This window comes from Eumetopias jubatus, unplaced genomic scaffold, assembly GCF_037043125.1.
Source record: "Eumetopias jubatus isolate StellerSeaLion01/CBP00866 unplaced genomic scaffold, mEumJub1_p1.0 scaffold_16, whole genome shotgun sequence".
NCBI classification, from domain to species: Eukaryota; Metazoa; Chordata; class Mammalia; order Carnivora; family Otariidae; genus Eumetopias; species Eumetopias jubatus.
Genome location: NW_028274822.1, coordinates 87,124,458 through 87,144,092, shown reverse-complemented (window position 1 = coordinate 87,144,092; position 19,635 = coordinate 87,124,458). Strand labels below are relative to the sequence as shown.

The 19,635-nt window shown below is 40.8% G+C and overlaps 1 protein-coding gene across 8 annotated transcripts in view; it reads right to left on the bottom strand.

The window, feature by feature from the left end:
- The window catches only part of CCDC62 (coiled-coil domain containing 62), a 42,993-nt gene that overhangs the window by 12,689 nt on the left and 10,669 nt on the right, over positions 1 to 19,635 (bottom strand). For 5 of the 8 annotated variants that reach the window (XR_015766925.1, XM_028092464.2, XM_028092466.2 and 2 more), the window contains 6 exons: positions 16,766 to 16,867; positions 12,000 to 12,088; positions 11,543 to 11,658; positions 9,034 to 9,762; positions 6,077 to 6,233; positions 2,392 to 2,517 (listed from right to left, as the gene is read on the bottom strand). Coding sequence is in view for 7 of the 8 variants with exons in the window: in XM_028092464.2 (XP_027948265.1) it covers positions 2,392 to 2,517; positions 6,077 to 6,233; positions 9,034 to 9,762; positions 11,543 to 11,658; positions 12,000 to 12,088; positions 16,766 to 16,867 (1,319 nt within the window). In the remaining variant the exon portion in view is untranslated. The remainder of the gene's footprint in view (positions 1 to 2,391; positions 2,518 to 6,076; positions 6,234 to 9,033; positions 9,763 to 11,542; positions 11,659 to 11,999; positions 12,089 to 16,765; positions 16,868 to 19,635) is intronic. The other 3 variants (XM_088019319.1, XM_088019320.1, XM_088019322.1) reach the window with 3 other exon arrangements.

The following is a 19,635-nucleotide window of genomic DNA, read 5'->3' as shown; positions in this document are numbered from 1 at the left end:
TGAATAGACAAACTGTGGTCTAGTCATACAACAGAATACTAACCAGCAATAAAAAGGAGTGAAGTACCAACATATACGACGACATGGAGGAATCTCAAAATAATTCTATTGAAAGAAGCTAGACAGAGTACATACTATATGACTGCATTTATAGTAAGTTATAGAATAGGCAAAACTATTCTCTCATGATAAAAATCAGATTGGTAGTTCCCTGGGGTGGGCGTAAGGGAGGGGTCCACTCCAAAGAACATGGAGAAACTTTATGGGGTGACGGAAATGTTCTATATCTTGACTGGGATATTGGTTACATGAGCATATATACATTTATCTAAACTTACTGAACTAGTGATCGTACTAGTTTTCTTTCTGTCTCTCTTTCTTTGAGAGAGAGAGAACTCGAGCTGGGAGGAGGAAGAGAGAGAGAAGCCGACTCCCCACTGAGCAGGGAGCCTGACTCGGGACTCAATCCCAGGACCCTGAGATCATGACCTGAACTGAAGGCAGATGCTAAACTGAGCCACCCAGGCATCCCATGGACTAGTTTTCGTTAAAGAATGAGTATATATGCATTAAAGGCTACAAACAGTTGATTTTAAAAGAAGTATTTTGGTGTTCTTACAGACCTTTTTTATTTTAGTTTTTCAGTCAGGGATACAAAAAAGTTTAATTTGATGGCTTTCAAATTATCTTTATGTACACAGCACACCCAAGTAATGTACCTGGTCTCTTAAATTTAAAAGCATCAGTTCCAAGCTCTTACTTTACAGATTAGGAAAATGGAGCCCAAGTATCCTGATTTCAAGTTCAATGTTCTTTTCACTATTTATGTTAAGGCTATAAAATCCACAAAGCAACTTACATCACTGCTATTGAAATGTTACTGTGCTCAGAAAAATCAATTAAAATTAATTTGTAAAACACTCCCTGAAGGAATGACAGATTTAGAATGACTATTTTGCAATTCCTAATGAAATAATAGATCTAGGGACACCTGGGTGGCTCAATTAAGCATATGCCTTCAGCTCCTGTCATGATCTCAGGGTCCTGGGATTGAGCTCTGCATCTGGCTCCCTGCTCAGCAGAGAGCCTGCTTCTCCCTCTCCCTCTGCCCCCCTCCCTGTTCTCGCTTTATCTCAAATACATAAAAAATTAAAAAAAATTTTTTTTAAATAAAGAAATAATAGATCTGAGTAATAATCAAAGAATGCTAAAATCATTAAGTGAACTTTATGATAATAAAAGCTCAGGCTGACAAACTCTTGAATTTGCGATCAAGCTTTACATCCTCAAGTAGCAAAACCAGATATTAGGATCTTCCTGATATGATGGAATACGCAGCAGACGGCATCATCAGTGAAGGAGTGATGCCAAAGCAAACAAAAACCCCAAACTGATCCCAAGTCTAATCAAGTCACTAGATCTAAATACCAGTTCCTAGAAATCATGGAGGATAGGGGAATGTGTTAAATAACAGTGAGGACAGTTAGCAAGACCCAGAATGTGGGAAATGCTACAGGACAAATGACCCAATGTCTCTTCCACAAATTAATGGTATTAAAAAAGTGAAGAAGGAGGGGACGCCTGGGTGGCTCAGTCGTTAAGCGTCTGCCTTCGGCTCGGGTCATGATCCCGGGGTCCTGGGATCGAGCCCCGCATCGAGCTTTCTGCTCAGCGGGAAGCCTGCTTCTTCTCCCTCTCCCACTCCCCCTGCTTGTGTTCCCTCTCTGGCTGTGTCTCTCTCTGTCAAACAAATAAATAGAAAATCTTAAAAAAAAAAAAAAATGAAAGAGAAGAAAGAGGAGGAAGTAAGAAGGAAGATGGGGAAGGACCTGTCAGTGACTAAGACTTTATTTTTTTGTTTTTTTTTTACTAATCTCTACACCCAATGTGGGGCTCGAACTCATGACTGAGATCAAGAGTTACATGCTTTTTTGACTGAGCCAGCCAGGTGCCCCTTAAAAGATACTTTATTATTTTTTTAAGATTTTATTTATTTGAGAGAAAGAGAGTGCATGAGAGACAGCACAAGGAGGGGGAAGGGGCAGAGAAGAGGGAGAAGCAGGCCCCCCACCGAACAGGGAACAGATGCCCAACCAACTGAGCCACGCAGGTGCCCTGTAATATTCTACTTCTGTATTTGAAATTTTCTATAGTAAAATGTATATTTTTTATATCCCCAAGAATTTATATTCATAAACCCAGGCAATCAGGAAGAGGAAGTTTGGGTGCAGTGACATTTGAGTGTGATTTTTCCCTCATCTTTAAAACCAGTTCCTTTAAAGGAACTTTCCTTCTGATAGAAAGGGATGCTCGACCAGTGATATCTGCAAATGAATACTCAGGGGAATATTCAGATACACAGATGGGGTCAAAAGAAAAGTAACCACATACATTTCTGGCACTGCTGCTGAGATTCTCAGAGCTGATGGGGAGCAGAGTACTCAGCTCCAGGTCTGTAACCATCTGGCGAGACTCTGCCAGCAAACGCTGAAGCTTGCTTGTGGGCGAAAAGTCATCCTGGGAAAACAACACAATGTAAGCATTCAAGAAATCAGGAAGCATTTTTAAATGTTTATAGTTACAAGTACAATGTTATAAACACAAATGTTAACTACCCATTAATATTTCTCTGACTTTACGTATTACATATCAAAGCAGGACATTAAATACTAGAATAACCAAACTCCATTTATTTCTTAGAACCTACCTAGCTAGGGGTGCATGGGTGGCTCAGTTGGTTAACTGTCTGACTCTTGGTTTTGGCTCAGGTCCTGATCTCAGGGTCATGAGATCGAGCCCCAGGTCGGGCTCTGCGCTCCGCAGAGTCCGCTTCAGATTCTCTTTCCCTTTCCTCTCCCAGTTGTGCACACTCTCTAACAAATAAATCTTAAAAAAAAAAAAAAAAGTACCTACTTGGCTAAATTATTTGATTTCAACAGAACTTACAACTAATTAAGTAACATCTATGTGATAAAAAGAACTGTAGGCTAGGGTACCTGGCTGCCTCAGTAAGTAGAGCATGCAACTCTTGATCTTGGGGTTATGAGTTTGAGTTCCACACTGGGTGTAAAGATTAAAGATAAAATCTTAAAAAAAAAAAAAGAATCCTAGGCATTGTTTAGCTCTCCTAAATCCACTTTCTAAAGCCATAATTAGCATGCTAATTAGTATTAGCCAAAATACTTGCAAAATGTAGCTTTAACACTAAATAAAGGCTTGTAAACTTTTTAAAATATGTGGATATGTGCCTTAGTTTGTTCTTGTTTAATTTTCAACTTTGGGACCTGAAGTTTTAGCACGACAACAACCCTCAAAAGTACCTAGACTAATTTTTTCATTAAGGAAAGTTAATTCTGGGTGCCTGGGTGGCTCAGTCAGTTAGGCATCTGCCTTTGGCTCAGGTCATGATCCTGGAGTCCTGGGATTGAGCCCCATGTCAGGGATCTTTGCTCAGCAGGGAATCTGCCTCTCCCTCTCCTTCTGCTCCTTCTCTCTCGCACTCTCTCTCTCAAATAAATAAATAAAACCTTAAAAAAATAAATTTAGGGAAAGTTAATTCTAGGGGCACCTGGGTGGCTCAGTCAGTTAAGCATCCGATTCTTGATCCAGGCTCAGGTTGTTTGTTTGTTTGTTTTTTTTAAAGATTTTATTTATTTATTTGAGAGAGAGAATGAGATAGAGAGCCTGAGAGGGGGAGGGTCAGAGGGAGAAGCAGACTCCCCGCTGAGCGGGGAGCCTGATGTGGGACTCGATCCCGGGACTCCAGGATCATGACCTGAGCCGAAGGCAGTCACTTAACCAACTGAGCTACCCAGGCGCCCCTAGGCTCAGGTCTTGATCTTGGGGTTTTGAGTTCAAGCCCTGCACTGGGCTCCAGTCAATTATAATTTTCCAGGAACACAGATGATCACTACTGACCTGGATCTAGAAGATGTGTGTGTGCGCACACACACACACATGCACAAACCTAAATATATATGTATATATGGACTACATAAGCATGCAATGTCACATATTGCCTCAGAAAAATAGGTACAAACTTTGAAAAAAAGGTCTCATGAGAGCTAAAAAAGATAGTAGCTAACACCTGAAACCATACCCACAATGAATAGGGATCCTATTCATCAAAACCTATGCTCCTTTGGAATTCCTTCCTCTTGAGTCCCTCCCCTCATTCTCAAGCAACATTGATCTGTTTTCTGTCACCAGAGACTAGTTTGCATTTTCTGGAATTTTATATAAACACTTTCATACTTTTGTCTGTCTGGCGTCTTTCATTCAGCAATAATTATCTTGAGATTCACCCATGTTATGTATGTGTAAGTAGTTTATTCCTTTTTATTCCTGAGAAGTACTCCATTGCATGGATACACCACAGTTTGTCTCTTTACCTATTGATGTGTAGTTGGGTTGTTTCCAGTTTTCCAGCTAATACGAATAAGCTGCTTTAAATATTCACATGCAAGTCCCTGTGTGGACATATTTCCATTTCTCTAGGAGTAGAATAGCTGGGTCATATGGTAGGTATATATTTAACTTTTTAAGAAATTATTAACATGTTTTCCCAAGTGAATTTCCCCACCACCAGTGAAAGTCTGTGTTGCTCCAGATTCTAGTCAACACTTGGTAGAGTCGATTTTTAACAAAGAGAACTAACACTCATCAGATACCTGTTAGGGGCCAGGCCCCGTAGTATCACATTTAGACCAAGCAATTGTAATGTTATTATTGCATATTTGCACATAAGAAACTGAGGCTCAAAGAAAGTAAATAATTTTACTCAGGTCATTGAGCTAACACAAAGCAAAACAAAGATTTGAACTCAGATCAATTTCAAAGCCCATTATCTTCCCCCCAAATAACACCAAAGGTGATTAAGTTCACTTGAACTTATTTTCTCTGTGAAAGAGCTGCATTGAAGATCCCATTTATGGTGAAGATACTGACTGGCTCATCCATAATAGTGACAATGTAGTAACAACTTTACTGACCATCAGGAGGTGTGTATTCAAATCAATGGACTACACATCAATCAAAAATCAAAATGAAGAGACAAAGTCTTCAAGTATGGGCATGGATAAATGTCACAAAATATTCACAAAGTTGGAAAAAATCATATTGCAAAAGGATAGAGACAGTGTTTTACCACTGATGTACATTTTATTTATTTTTAAAGATTGTATTTATTTATTTGACAGAGAGAGCAAGAGAGCACAAGTAGGGGGAGCAGCAGAGGGAGAGGGAGAAGCAGGCTCCCCGCTGGGCAGGGAGCCTGACAACACGGGACTTGATCCCAGGACCCCGAGATCATGACCTGAGCCAACAGCAGACGCCTAACTGACTGAGCCACCCAGGTGCCCTTATTTTTTTTTTTAGATTTATTTATTTAAAAGAGAGAGAGAGCACACGTTGAGTGTGCAAGAGCAGGGGGAGGGGCAGAAGGAAAGAATCTCAGAATCCCCACTGAGTGTGGGGCTCAATCCTAGGACCCTGAGATCACGACATGAGCCAAAATCAAGACTGGGATGCTTAACTGACTGAGCCACCCAGGCACCCCCATTTATGTACATTTTAAGCATAAAACAACATTATGTAGTGCTTAAATATGTATTTTTACATACTAGGTAAAAGTATAAGAACAAGCACGAATGCAACTTCAGGAGAGTGATTAACTGTTGGGGAGATGGGGCATGGGACTCACACTTTATCTGTAATATTTTATTTCTCCAACAGGAAAAATAAACAAATATGGCAAATGTAAACATGTTAAATCCGAACGTAGGCGCACACTGCTAGTTATAGCCTTCATTTTCTGTTATGTTTCAAATACATGTGTGTGTCTACCAACCACCTGGAGGGCCTGAGGGACATTTTAACTAGACTTAATCTACAGGATGATATTTTAAGGAAACTCTGACTTTGGTTAAATGATGTAATTAAAATCACATAATTAAAAAAAAAAATTGAAGAATGACCAAACTTAAGCTCACTAAAAGCAGTGCTACAGAAGAAGTAGAAGTATGCTGGGGAGAAGTTTTGCTTGAATAAACTGGGTATTTCTAAGCAAAACACAAACCTTGTCAGTGGACAATGGTGCCTCTTTGTTGAATAACAAAATCTTAGGTGAGTTCTTTGTATCAGAAGAGGGCTCTGTGTCTCTTAATTTCTCATCCTCTCTTGTGGCAGATTTTGAAGAACCCAAACAGTGGGAATGCTGGATGGCAATTAGCTCACTATAAATAATAAAACCAAACAGAAACAGACAACTTAAAACAGTATCAAACATATTATCACCCATAGTCTTATACTTAAAAGTATCTCAACAGGACCCCCCCCAAAAAAAGTTTTTCTTTTTCATGAAGAAGCTCAAATTTGAGAACATTATAGATTTGAATAGAATGCTTGAGTGGAATATTATAAATTAATGCATATGCTCTGCAGTAAGAATTAAATCAAAATTCTTAGTTCAAGGGTTAACAACAGAACAGAGAATTTCCCTCCCCCTTCCAAAAACAAGAAAACAAAAAAGAAGGTTCAAGGGACAGGATCATCCAAAAGGGAGGAAAAAACTTGTGAAAATTTTGGGTTTTTGGTTTGTGAAGTTGATTTTTGTTAATGGTTTTTAAAAGTCCTTTTGTGAAAGTAGAACAGCATTGTCAGCTATTAATTCTTCTATAAGTCCTCAGTATTAGAGAAGAGAGACATGCAGCCAAGTGTCTGGGTATGTTCTTAAAGTGTGGGCTCAGAGCAGAGTGAACCGCAAAAGCTGTTCTGGAACAGACCAAAGGCACTGGAGCTTCCTCCTCCCATGTTCCCTGAACCTGAAGGAGAACAGGCTGCCGTGGCTTCTCCCTCTACAGCTAAAGGCCTATTTGTCATACAGAATGGTGGTCTGATAATAGAACAGGTACACAGTAAGTTCTTATAATCTAAGGAAAACTAGGAAAACATAATTATCTTTTCTATTTAATCACGTGTTTGGCATGTGATGTCTCGGCATGTGCCTCTGCCGGCAGCACAGTTCGTTTGGATTATTTCAAGCCAGGGAGGTCAAAAGGGTCTTGAAACAAAACTCCAAATTTAAATTTGAATTTCTTTTATATGTTAAATCTAAGATATGTCCACTATGCTCTTAAAACTAACATAGTTTTCCCTTAATATATGCGTGTTGTTTGTTCAGCAGTGAACAATGTGCAGTTGTGCCCTATTGATACTTGCAATTATTTTTTAAGATTTTACTTATTTATTTGACAGAGAGAGAGAGAGAGAAAGCGAGAGGAAACACAAGCAGGGGGAGTGGGAGAGGGAGAAGCAGGTTTCCCACTGAGCAGGGAGCCCAACGTGGGGCTCGATCCCAGGACCCTGGGATCATGACCTGAGCCAAAGGCAGACGCTTAACGACTGAGCCACCCAGGTGCCCCGATACTTGCAATTATTTAAAGAAAATCTTTAATATGAATAGATAACATTTAGTGGGACAACCATTTTTTTAAAGTTCACAACTGACAGAATAACTATCTGTATGATTTTTAAATGGCTCAGGCTTCTCAAAGGGCCAAAGAAAAATCCAAATAATGAAAATACCAGAAAGAAATTTTTATCATAAGTCCTAGGAAAGTCAGTGTGATGATTAAAATAAGGCTCTCAATATAGCAACTTTGTCCTTTCTGTAATTTAAGACCCAAGAGCTAGCTTTTATTTAAAAATAGCAAACATTGGGGCGCCTGGGTGGCTCAGATGGGTTAAGCGTCTGCCTTCAGCTCAGGTCATGATCCCAGGGTCCTGGGATCGAGCCCCGCGTCGGGCTCCCTGCTCAGTGGGAAACCTGCTTCTCCCTCTCCCTCTCCCACTCCCCCTGCTTGTGTTCCCTCTCTTGCTGTGTCTCTCTCTGTCAAATAAATAAAATCTTTAAAATAAAATAAAATGGGCGCCTGGGTGGCTCAGATGGCTAAGTGTCTGCCTTTGGCTCAGGTCATGATCCCAGGGTCTTGGGATCGAGTCCCACATCGGGCTCCCTGCTCCTTGGGAGCCTGCTTCTCCCTCTGCCTCTCTCTCTCTCTCGCTCTGTCTCTCATGAATAAATAAATAAAATCTTTAAAAAAATTTTAAAAAAATAAAAATAAAAATAAAAATAGCAAACATTACTATAGTGCCCCTCAACCACAAGATTTAGCAATTCTAACAATAAGATGAACCTGAATAATGCAGCATATGCTAATAACTAATCCATTTTCTTCTCTTAAAAAAACTATTAACTTTTACCAGCTTGTTACATAAAAAATTTTTTTTTCTTGCATGATTTTAAAAAATAAGAAAGTTTAGGGGGCGCCTGGGTGGCTCAATCGGTTAGGCATCTGCCTTCGGCTCAGGTCATGATCCCAGGGTCCTGGGATCGAGCCCCACATCGGGCTCCCTGCTCAGTGGGGAGCCTGCTTCTCCCTCTCCCATTCCCCCTGCTTGTGCTGTCAGATAAATAAATAAAATCTCAAAAAAAAAAAAAAAAAAAAAAGGAAAGCAAGTTTGGGAAATGTAAAGTGAACAGAAAGGCAGAAGCAGTTGGATATGTAAATATGCCAATGGGGTGGGGGTGGGGGCAGGGGCAGGGGTGGGGAGGTGGCCAGCAAAATTCTTATCAGGGGTCTAGGGAGTGTGATCTCTGCATAGACAGCTTATCAATTCACACTGGATCCAGGGGTGAGGAATGTCCCAGAGCAGCATTCTACTCTGTAAAGTGACCCCACTGTTAGTTTTTTAAAAAAACATATTTGCCCAACTCATGACAAATGGCTTTGTTTTCAAACAAAACCTTTGCCTCAGAAGCTGTCCTAGGTACAAACTCTTCACTGGAATCTAATATGGTCTCTGCACAATGGAAAACTCAACAGCCTACGTGCTGAGGAAGAGAGTACTGGGTCGGCCTCAGACACGACTTGTGTTCGCACACACTGTTCTCCATGGAGCAAGCACGCGGCGGCTACCACAGCCCCTTCCATTTCCCAGCATCAGCGTTGCCCAGTACAAAATGTTACTAACCTCATGGCGGAGTTGTATTTCCTTCCACGGGCACTTTCTGAGCAAGTACACACAGATTTATGGCGAACAATTCTTTGCACTTTAGAAGGCTTGAAAATGCTCATCCACTCCATGTCAGACATGTGGCCTGGGGCTTCAATGATGAAGTTACTCGGGTGGCAGCACTTGGACTCATACATGTCACTCTCCCCAAGACAGGTTTCATTTTTATGGCAACAGGAGACTCCAGACCTTTCTATGTCATCTTGACTTTCAACATCCAGCTTTTCTGGTTGTCTGGAACTAGAACAGCTGGCCAGGCCCAGGTACACATTGACATCATGCCACTGTTTCTCATCAGATAACGAGGTGGATGCTTCAGAGAGTTGTTTCTCTTCATTCTGAATCCCGATCCCATTACCTTTTGGTGACTTTGCATGGATCTTGCACAATGTACTTTTGTTTTCTGATTCGATCTGCATTTTTCCTCCCAGAGACCAAGACTTTTGCTTCTCCAGTACATCTTTTGTAAACAGAGATGAGATAGCAGTTACACTTTTTTCCCCAAATGAAGTATTACCCTGTCGTTTCTTCTCTTTGCACAGATCACAAGGGCTCCTGTCTGACCGATTTTGCTGAATCAACGTGGTCTCAAATTTTGGATCTTTAACCAATGACTTCTGATTTTTCTCCCTCTTAATATCGACTTTTGGGCGGTGATTCTCAAGGTCTGACAAACACATGTCTCTGCTGTGGTGGCATTACAAAAAATGGAAGTTATAAGATACACTTGATACTGTCACTCTAGATATTTCACCCAAACCTTATTAGTTGAGCTAAATCCTATTAAGACCCATCTGTCTGAAATGAAAACATAAGGGAGAACGTGTATTCTTTCTTCAGAACCTGATTTCAGCCCAACTTCAAGGAAGTCTCTCTGACCAGCAAGCCCACACACTCTCTTTCCCCTTCCCGTCCTCAACTCCCACCGTGCTTACTGCCAATACCGCAGTCCTCATTTTACTGTATCATCTACCTAATCAGGCAGCAAACTTCTATTATAACTATATTGTTCACTCACTTTCATGCACATATCCTGTCTTTCAACAGACTCCTAAGTTCCTTAATATGTAGAGGCATTTTTAATCCTCCTGGCACTTTAGGATAGCCTTTTACAAACATTAAGTGTTCTGTAAATACTTGTTGATTGATCTGTTATTTCCTCTTCCTAATTCTGTTAGTTTCACAGTAAACAGAGGTAAAGGCAGGACTGAAAGGGGACAGAGATTCAAGGAACAGAGACACAGTGGGAAGGGCCAAATGCGTCTACCATACAGCATTCACGGCCATCCCATTTATCTGCTAGATATTTACATGGCGACATACTGAAAGCTGGTCTAAAGTAAGAATGACAGGTGTGCATAAAATGAAAATATATACAAACATGATAAACCTTTTGATAAACTGTCTTCAGATATTTGGACACGGAGAGTTCGGAGCCCTCAGAAAACTCGACCCCCACCTCCTGGAAGGGCACAGGCCATTCCACACTCTTAAAGAACAGCCTCACTCATCTAGCCCAAGTGCCTCCCAGGGGCAACGAAGTACAGAGAAGGGAAAAGCCAATATGGTAGGGGCTTTGGCCTGTGCAAGCACTCCAGGCTGGTGCAGAGTGTACCAGCAGCGGCAGCAGCTGGGGCACAAAGCAAGAGTGTAACACCCCCAGCAGAAGGCCTGGAAAGAAAAGCAAAGCCGGCTCAGCAGTCACTCTGTCTGTAGCAAGAGCTGCTCCAACGGTTCCTGCAACTGCTAACTGCCAGGCCAAGGAGCCTCACGGTCACACCGGGTGGCCAGGAACTTCCCTAATTCCTGTTCCCATTCATGACTGCTTGTCACACTTCTGCTTGGAAAAGTAGACTAAATTTAACTGTGGGACAGCTACATGCCTATTAAATTAAACCACACCTCATATATTTACATTTTAACTTTACAAAACCAATTTAGTTCACACACTGATTATAGGTAAGAAGAGGTGTCTCCTTCTACTAACAAGGAAAACAGGAAAATCCAGCTAAAAGCAGAGATCACCCTCAGCTAGCTGAACAACTACTACAGTTATTTATACCATTCGTTGGTGTTTTTTTCTTTTAGGCAAGTACCATGTCCTGTGTATCTTTATTTTCCCCATTCCCAGCCCAGTGAGTGCGAAACACTAAACTCTGAGTCCGCACGAAAGAATAAATGAGTCACCTCTGGTTTCTACTTGAGCTCAAAGTCTTATACACAACAATACACAAATAAGGCTAATGAATTTCTTTTACCAAGTGGCTAAATCAGGATCAGGCCTAAAATTCTAAGATCAGGTCTCATTATAACCCAGGATTATAATAACAATTACTAGCTCATATTTATTGACTCCCTACCATATAGGAAATGATAGTAGATACCGGCCCATAGTAAGTACTTCATAAATAGATTGAATGATAAAATAAAATACAAGATCATACTAATAGCATCTTGCTAAGATTACCTGGACTCCAGAACCTTTGATTCTTCCATCTTTGAGTCATATATCTGTATTAATTCCTGAGAATTTTCCACATTAAAATTAAGAAACTGCAGATCACTCTGTTGTTTTACATAAATCTGCCGTAGATATTGATAAATCAGTAAGATGTGACAACAAAACTATAATGAGCCAACATTCAAATGCTAAAACAGATCAGACAGTGATAGAGAAATATGCTAAATATGTTTGCTTTTATTTTTCCTATGTTAGCACTCGGATTCGTTAGTATAACTAGTTTCCAAACCTTTCATTACCATAAGCAAGACCCTATCAGCTATGCTAAATATTATATACCTTTAATGTAGTTAGGATTCCAAAAGCACCATAAACAAAAATCGACAGACACACACTTTTCCTAATTTGATGTTTGTTTATAAATGCTTCCCAAATAGTAAGAACAGTATAACTGGGGACATACCTGTCTCAGATTATGCAGTTCTGCATTTGTACGTTCTTGCTTTGACTTTGCAATATCAAGTAACTCATCTTTCCTTTTTTCTCTCTCTGCTATTTAAGAACAATTATTATTAAAGTATTTTTCATCAGCCATATCAACACAAACCTTTTCATTTCCAAAAATTTAATGTTCCAGTAACTTGTTTTCCCCTTGTTCCTGAACTTAAAGTTTACAAAATGCATGGCTGGGAAGAGCTTTAATCTGTGATTCTGACTAGATCTTTCACCAAATTTGAAAATTTTCACAATATAATTAATGCTGAGTCAAAAAAGGATTCAGAATTGTATCAACTGTATGATCAAATCACACTGTATGTTTGTATACACAAACACACAGGAAAAGTCTGAGAGCAAATACACATAAGTATTTAAAGAAACTTTTTTTAGATGTGAGGATTAATGACAATTATTTTCCTCTGTTTTTAAGGGGGGGGTGGCATGATAAAATACATATTACTCTTTAATTTTTTTCACATTACATGAGTAACTTATGAATGCATTTTCATTGTAAAAACCCAAACAACATATTACCTCTATCAACAGAAAAAAAAATGAACATTACAAGGTATAAAAAAAAAATCATGATTTTTACCAGTATGCAAGTCAGTCTGACATAATCTCACAATCAGGCCCTTCCTATATATTGTTACTGACCAAAGACCAAAGATATTTGTGTCTATGAAGTGCCCACATAGCAGATAAACTTGCCCAGCATTCCTTTAAAGATTTTCTTTTTTTTTTAAGATTTTATTTATTTATTTGAGAAAAAGAATGAGAGAGAGAGAGCACATGAGAGGGGAGAGGGTCAGAGGGAGAAGCAGACTCCCTCCCGAGCAGGGAGCCCGATGCGGGACTCGATCCCGGGACTCCAGGATCATGACCTGAACCGAACGCAGTCGCTTAACCAACTGAGCCACCCAGGCGCCCATAGATTTTCTACCTCTTGAAAACTCTTCACCTGATAGGTAATTAAGATTCCGAGTTCTCTTGAATACACATAGTTATACACTCAATTTTTCTCAAATAGAGAGCAAAGATAATTTTTTTTTTTAAATCTTCATTCTTTTACAAAGATCATCAATGTTTTGCTGAAACACGGATATGCCACTAACTAGAGTTAGGGCACGAGAAAGCCATATTCTAAAAACAGTTTCAGAACTTGGTAGATGAGAACCCAGAGGAGGGAAAGAATCTAAGGTGCTGTACAGGGGCGCCTGGGTGGCTCAGTCATTAAGCATCTGCCTTTGGCTCAGGTCATGGTCCTGAGGTCCTGGGATTGAGCCCCGCATCGGGCTCCCTGCTCGGCGGGAAGCCTGTTTCTCTCTCTCCCACTCCCCCACCCCCCTCTCGCTGTGTCTCTCTCTGTCAAATACATGAATAAAATCTTTAAAAAAAATAAAGTGCTGTACAAGGGCTAATATCAGAAAAAAAACATTAATATTATTCTTAATGAGAAAGTGATTCACACAGAAGTGAGAAATCAACAATAAATGCTTAAGAAAAACATCAGTATCTTTATAAGAAGTTCATGCTAAATGTATAAAATAACGCTCTACATGAATCAATTTTAAGAAAATCTGATGCAATCTAAATAAAAATTTATATCTATGGTTCTTTCATAAAACACTTTTTTTACATGTCATTTTTCTCATGGATGAAAAAGGATATAAATTTTTATTATTACTTTACATCTGGACATCGCATAAAACACTTAAGGACAAAGGCATGCACTTTGCTATAGACTGCAACTCCACTAGACTGCTGTTCTGCAGTGTTTGTCTGTGGTCAGGGGACCAAGGAGAGGAAAGAGTGACAGGGGTCTGTGCACAGCACCCTCTCTCCTCCCCAACGTGTTTCACGCTCAGCCTTTCAGATGCGGGTCTGTAATAGCACCTTGCTTTCAAAGGTAATCCTTGTGCACAGAATCGAAAATGTGAAGACAAGCACAGTGAACCTGGCCAAGTGGCCAGGTTTAAACTACTACGTCTTTTCTATTCAATTTTGAATTTATTTCTTTGCATTACATGAGTCAATACCATAATGAAAGCATATAAATGTAATGGATTTGCATTATTTATGTAGAGTTGCATCTAACTTATGAATTCGATCATAAGCACAAAGAAAAAAATAATAAAAGGAATCACAGCTACTTTAACAGTAGAAGCAATACCCACAAGGCATCTGTGACTCTTTCCTGATCTCACTTCCACCCCACCTCTCGTATTAACAGCACTGCGACACGCTGGGTGCAAATCCTAGTGTGTAGAGATACTTGTTTTGAATTCAGTATGGCCCCTAAACAAAAGCCAACTACTTTATTTGGAGTTCAAGGATAATTTTGTTTATTTTTTAAAGATTTTATTTTTAAGTAATCTCTACACCCCACGTGGGGCTCAAACTCAGGACCCCAAGATCAAGAGTCATATACTCCACCCACAGAGCCAGCCAGGCACCCCTCAAGGGTAATTTTAAATATATCTGAATTTTGCCTTAATCCCTGACTTTAGAATAATCTATTATTGCATAGGAGGCAACTCCACTGGAAATATAAATGTTTTCCTAGATGAGATACTTTTCTACATGGCTGGGTTTAGCTGAGAAATCCAAGTGGAGTGGGTCCACCTATTTTCACAAAGTGGTCAGAGGAAACAAAGAGGTACTGGACTCCACTGCTCACTGCCTGAGCAAGGAGCCTAAACAAGACAGCACAGGGAAAGGCGCCTGGAAGTCTGCAGCTGCCACAGTCTGGCCAAGGCTCTGCCTTTCACTGCCTGAGAGAACTGAGGCACTCACTCGCTCCCATGGGGCCTCATTTACAGGACCATCAGGACCCCAGAAATGTGAACTGGTATTCTCGCTTTATTTGCAAACTTCTTATAAGCAGTTATGTACAAACAAATGAAACATGTCTCTAAGCTTATGTGAAAAACTTCATCTTCAATGAGAGGGAAAAAGTTTTGAACTTAACATAAAAGTGTAATTTTAAGACATCTTCTAGCTTCCAATAAAATGTGTTCATTTTCAGCCAGAGCACCTGACAGCATATTATCACGTTAAGCCTTTTAAAATTATTTTTAGGCTTAATTCACTTTTATAACTTAAACATACAAAAATTGTTTTGAGACAGTGGTATGAGTAGAAAAGATGTTTAAGAAATCAGCTTAGGGGGCGCCTGGGTGACTCAGTTGGTTAAGTGTTCAACTCTTGGTTTCAGCTTGGGTCATGATCTCATGGATTCTGGGACTGAGCCCCTCATGGGGCTCCGATCCCAACAGGGAGTCTACTTGAAGATTCTCTCCCTCTGCCCCTCCCGACTCATGCGCTCACTCCCTCTCAAATAAATAAATCTTTAAAAAAAAAAAAAGAAATCAGCTTAGGAAATGATAAAAAAAAATTATTTCACAAAATGGATTTTTTTAAGATTTTATTTATTTGAGAAAAAGAGCACGCGACCACAAGCAGGGGGAGCGACAGGCAGAGGGAGAAGCAGGCTCCCTGCAGAACAGGGAACCTGATGCAGAGCTCGATCCCAGAACCGTGGGATCATGACCTGAGTTGAAGGCAGACGTTTAACCGACTGAGCCACCCAGGCATCCCAAGCCTAAAAATAAATGGATTTTCTGTGGGCCTAGGAGTTTCTTAGCAACTAGCAGAGTTCCAAAACTCTGATCCAAAGATTGTTTGTAAATCAACTGTAAAGCTTCAAATATACATATATGTTTTTATATATATTTACATATGTATATTTATTAATAGATTAACTTTGAAAGAGCAATCCTAGAAATAACAGAAATAGTGACCTCTGATGGTAGAAAACTGCATTTCCCCATCCTTACCATATGACATGAAAATTAAGAATTCCATTTTATGTGAAAAAATGTTAATAATGCATTTTGCCTTTAGCTTATAGAAATGTATTCTCCTCCTAGAAGGAAGGGAATTGAGGGTATATATAACTAGATGCCAAAAATGTCAATTTATTTAATTCTGTTTGGAATTTCACCTCCAAATCTATGATTTTCCTCATACTAAATACAAAGCCTAATAAAATTTGGCTGGCAGGGACAGAGATAAGATCTATACATCAGTGATTCTCAACCAGCAACAGAGAGGGAGAGGTCTGAACTAGTGGAAACTAGTGGGGCGTATAGGGGACGGTGTGGGAGAATGTGGCTGGGGAGATGGAATGCAATTTTTATGTTTATCTGGAAGGGGGCCTAAGGCAAACTATTGATAAATTTGCTATTTTTAATTATGAAAAATTCATCCTTAACGTTATCACTTCAGGTTCACGCTGATATAACAAAACACATGTGCATTTTTCCAACTGTAATCACAGGCGATCTATTTGCAAAACTGGAAAATTGAATTTCTAATTTTTACCTAGTATTTGCAAAAGTATAAACATCCTTCCTTCTTTGATTCATCAAATCCTTTCTTAATGGATTTTTAAGCACATGTATCACGATTTTAGTGAAAAGTATAGTCATATACTCAAGCTAGAAGAGAGGGAAGGTAGCTCCTTATTTTAGAGAAGAGGAAACAGGGTTAACTGGGAGGCATGATGACAACTTTAATATTCCCTGCCTGGTCCCTCCTGGTCCAAGTGTATTTAAAAAGTTACTATTTTGAGAGAGGTGTAATTCCTTTAATCTATCATAGTTGTACCACAGAAAGTTTAGGCTACAAAGAACTATTCAATCACTTAAATTAATTATCTATTTTTACCAGTAAAAACCAATTCATCATGCAGGCAACTTTTCTCTTGCTTGAGACGAATGATCTCTTCTCGTTGTTCATTATTTTCTGTTGTCTTTTCATTTAGATCCTCTTCACAAATAGAAGAAAACAAAAGTCCTTGAATAAATACTATTTGCTAGAAGAAAATACACTGTGAGTACCTCTCATGCCCTTGGCACCCTTTCCAATTAATGTGAAGTCCCGTCGGAGCTGCAGCCAACATATATCTAAGCCTCGCTGCATCCCTGGCAATGACCTTGTCAGGCTTCCCTATCCCTGACTGGTCTCTCTGCTCAAACCATGCCTCTCCTGCTACAGCCTATTGCCCAGAGAGCAATAAGGGCATTTTTTTTTTTTGAAGTAGTGGGGCTCAAACACACAACCCCAAGATCAAGAGTCACATTTTCTTCCGACTCAGCCAGCCAGGCACACCAGGGCAATCTTTTAAAAGTAAAAAATCTGTGGGGCGCTTCGGTGGCTCAGTCGGTTAAGCGTTTGCCTCGGCTCAGGTCAGGATCCCAGGGTCTTGGGATCGAGTTCCGCATCGGGCTCTTTGCTCAGTGGGGAGTCTGCTTCTCCCTCTGCCTGATCCCCCTGCTTGTACTTGTGCTCTCTCTCTGATAAATAAATAAAATCTTAAGAAAAAAAAGTAAAAGATCTGCTCATGTCACTCTTCTCCTAAAAGCCCTCCTAACTCCCTTAGGATGAAATCCAAATCACTACCCTAAGCCCTGAATGGCCTGGTTTGGCCTATCACTCTCCCCTTTCTTTTGTTCTGTTCCTTGAACATGTCCCAACCTCAAAACCCACTCAGGGCTTGTGCATTTGCTGTTCCTCCTGCCTGGAAGGCTCTGGGCCCAGATCTTCATGTGGCTAGTTCTTCCCACCATCCAAGTTTCTCTCAAATGTTCTCCTCAAAGTCACCTTCCCAGTCCACCCAAACTGAGTTGATTCCCCTGTCCATTACCTTGTTGTCCTTTAAAGAGATAACAGAGTCTGTCCCTGCTGTCAAGGGGTGTATAGTGTGATTACGGTTTTATAGCTGAAGCTACAAATGTAGACAAAGCACATGATTTGCCACAAGTCAGGGCATCATAAGAAAAAGATTTTAGGGGCACCTGGGTGGCTCAGTCATCAGCGTCTGCCTTTGGCTCGGGTCATGGTCCCAGGGTCCTGAGACTGAGCCCCACATTGGGCTCCCTGCTCTGCGGGAGGCCTGCTTCTCCCTCTCCCACTCCCCCTGCTTGGGTTCCCCCTCTTGCTGTGTCTCTGTCAAATGAATAAATGAAATCTTTAAAAAATAATAATAAGATTTTAGAAGGCTGAGTCTTTTAAATTGACCACAATAAACTTTCACAATTTCAACAGCAACTCACTGGCACAGGGTGTAGGAGTGTTGAAAATCCTGACTCCATCCTGTTCATGTCCGTGCAATGACCTCCCTCACGCCCACGTGCTCCAGGCCCTTTGGAGGCTAATGTGTGCCCTGAATGGAATTCGGGAAGGCTTATTCTGATCTTCCCTCTAGTGCACAGATGGCACCACTGTAGATGACCACCCTCTGACCTCACCAGAAAGCCCCCTGTTCTATAAAAGCCGTGGATTAAGGTCTGGAATTTGCGGAGAGTAGTTATGTAGCACCAAGGTCGTGGTCTACCTGACCCCCCATCAGTACGTTACCCTGAATAAAACTCCATGTAAATGGTATGGAGTGACTTCCTTTGCTTTTCAGTCTCAAAGTGCCTTCCCGGTCTGGCGAGTACTCTACTGTCCCTCCTCCACCTTCTAACAATGAGGCACCCCACTATGGACAGAGGTGAGAGTAACTTCCACCAAAACATGGCTTTGTCATTCTAAGGCTGCTTGCTGCATAGTGGGAGTCTGTCTGTGTGTCTAACACGATGACCAATGACTCTGCCCCAGGGAGGGGAAAGGCCACAGAAAAGTGGGCCTACCTCCACGCCCTCTGTAGGCAAATGTCAGCTCTTACTCCACCACCTACCTCCACATTCACATAAATAGGACTAACCTATTTGGTATACCTAGCCTCCCCTTCTTTATAAAACTTTAAGTAACATTACTTAGAAGGAAATGAATCACTGAGTTACTCTGAGAACAAAAATAGAAAAGGAGAACGCAAAAGGAATTTTCAAAAATAAAACATGCGTCAAAAAGCTACCCTGGCAGATTGTGTTGTTAGTGGCAATCCTTCATCCCTCCCTGCATTCCTCCCAGAGGGACAGATATTTCTCCACTGCCTGACTTTGGGCTCAGCCACATGATGCTTTAGCCAACAGAGGGAGGGTGTGTCGGGTTCTTGCATGTTTCTGCTTCTATTTTTCATCTAATTATCTATCTATCTATTTTAAGTAAGCTCCACACACAACTTTGGGCTCCAACTCACGATCCTGAGATCAAGAGTTGCATGCCCTCCCAACTGAGCCAGCCAGGTACCCCTGCTTCTTCTCTTATATTTCTGCCTTCAGGGATGCCTGAGTGGCTCGGTCATTAAGCGTCTGCCTTCGGCTCAGGTCATGATCCTGGAGTCCCGGGATCGAGTCCCATATCAGGCTCCCTGCTCAGCGGGGAGTCTGCTTCTCCCTCTGACCCTCCCCCCTCTCATGCTCTCTCTCTCTCTCTCAAATAAATAAATAAATAAAATCTTAAAAAAAAAAAAAAAAGTTTCTGCCTTAACCGTGGTGAAAAGTGCCCAGGCCAGCTTACTGGTGAGAAATGAGACATGGGAAGCAGAATTGCCCCAGAAGAGCAGCTCAGCTGGGCCCAACCGGGATAAGCCAATCCCCGTCAGGCTGATACCTGAGCTTATCAGATGCTTCTGGGTGCATACTATCAAGATG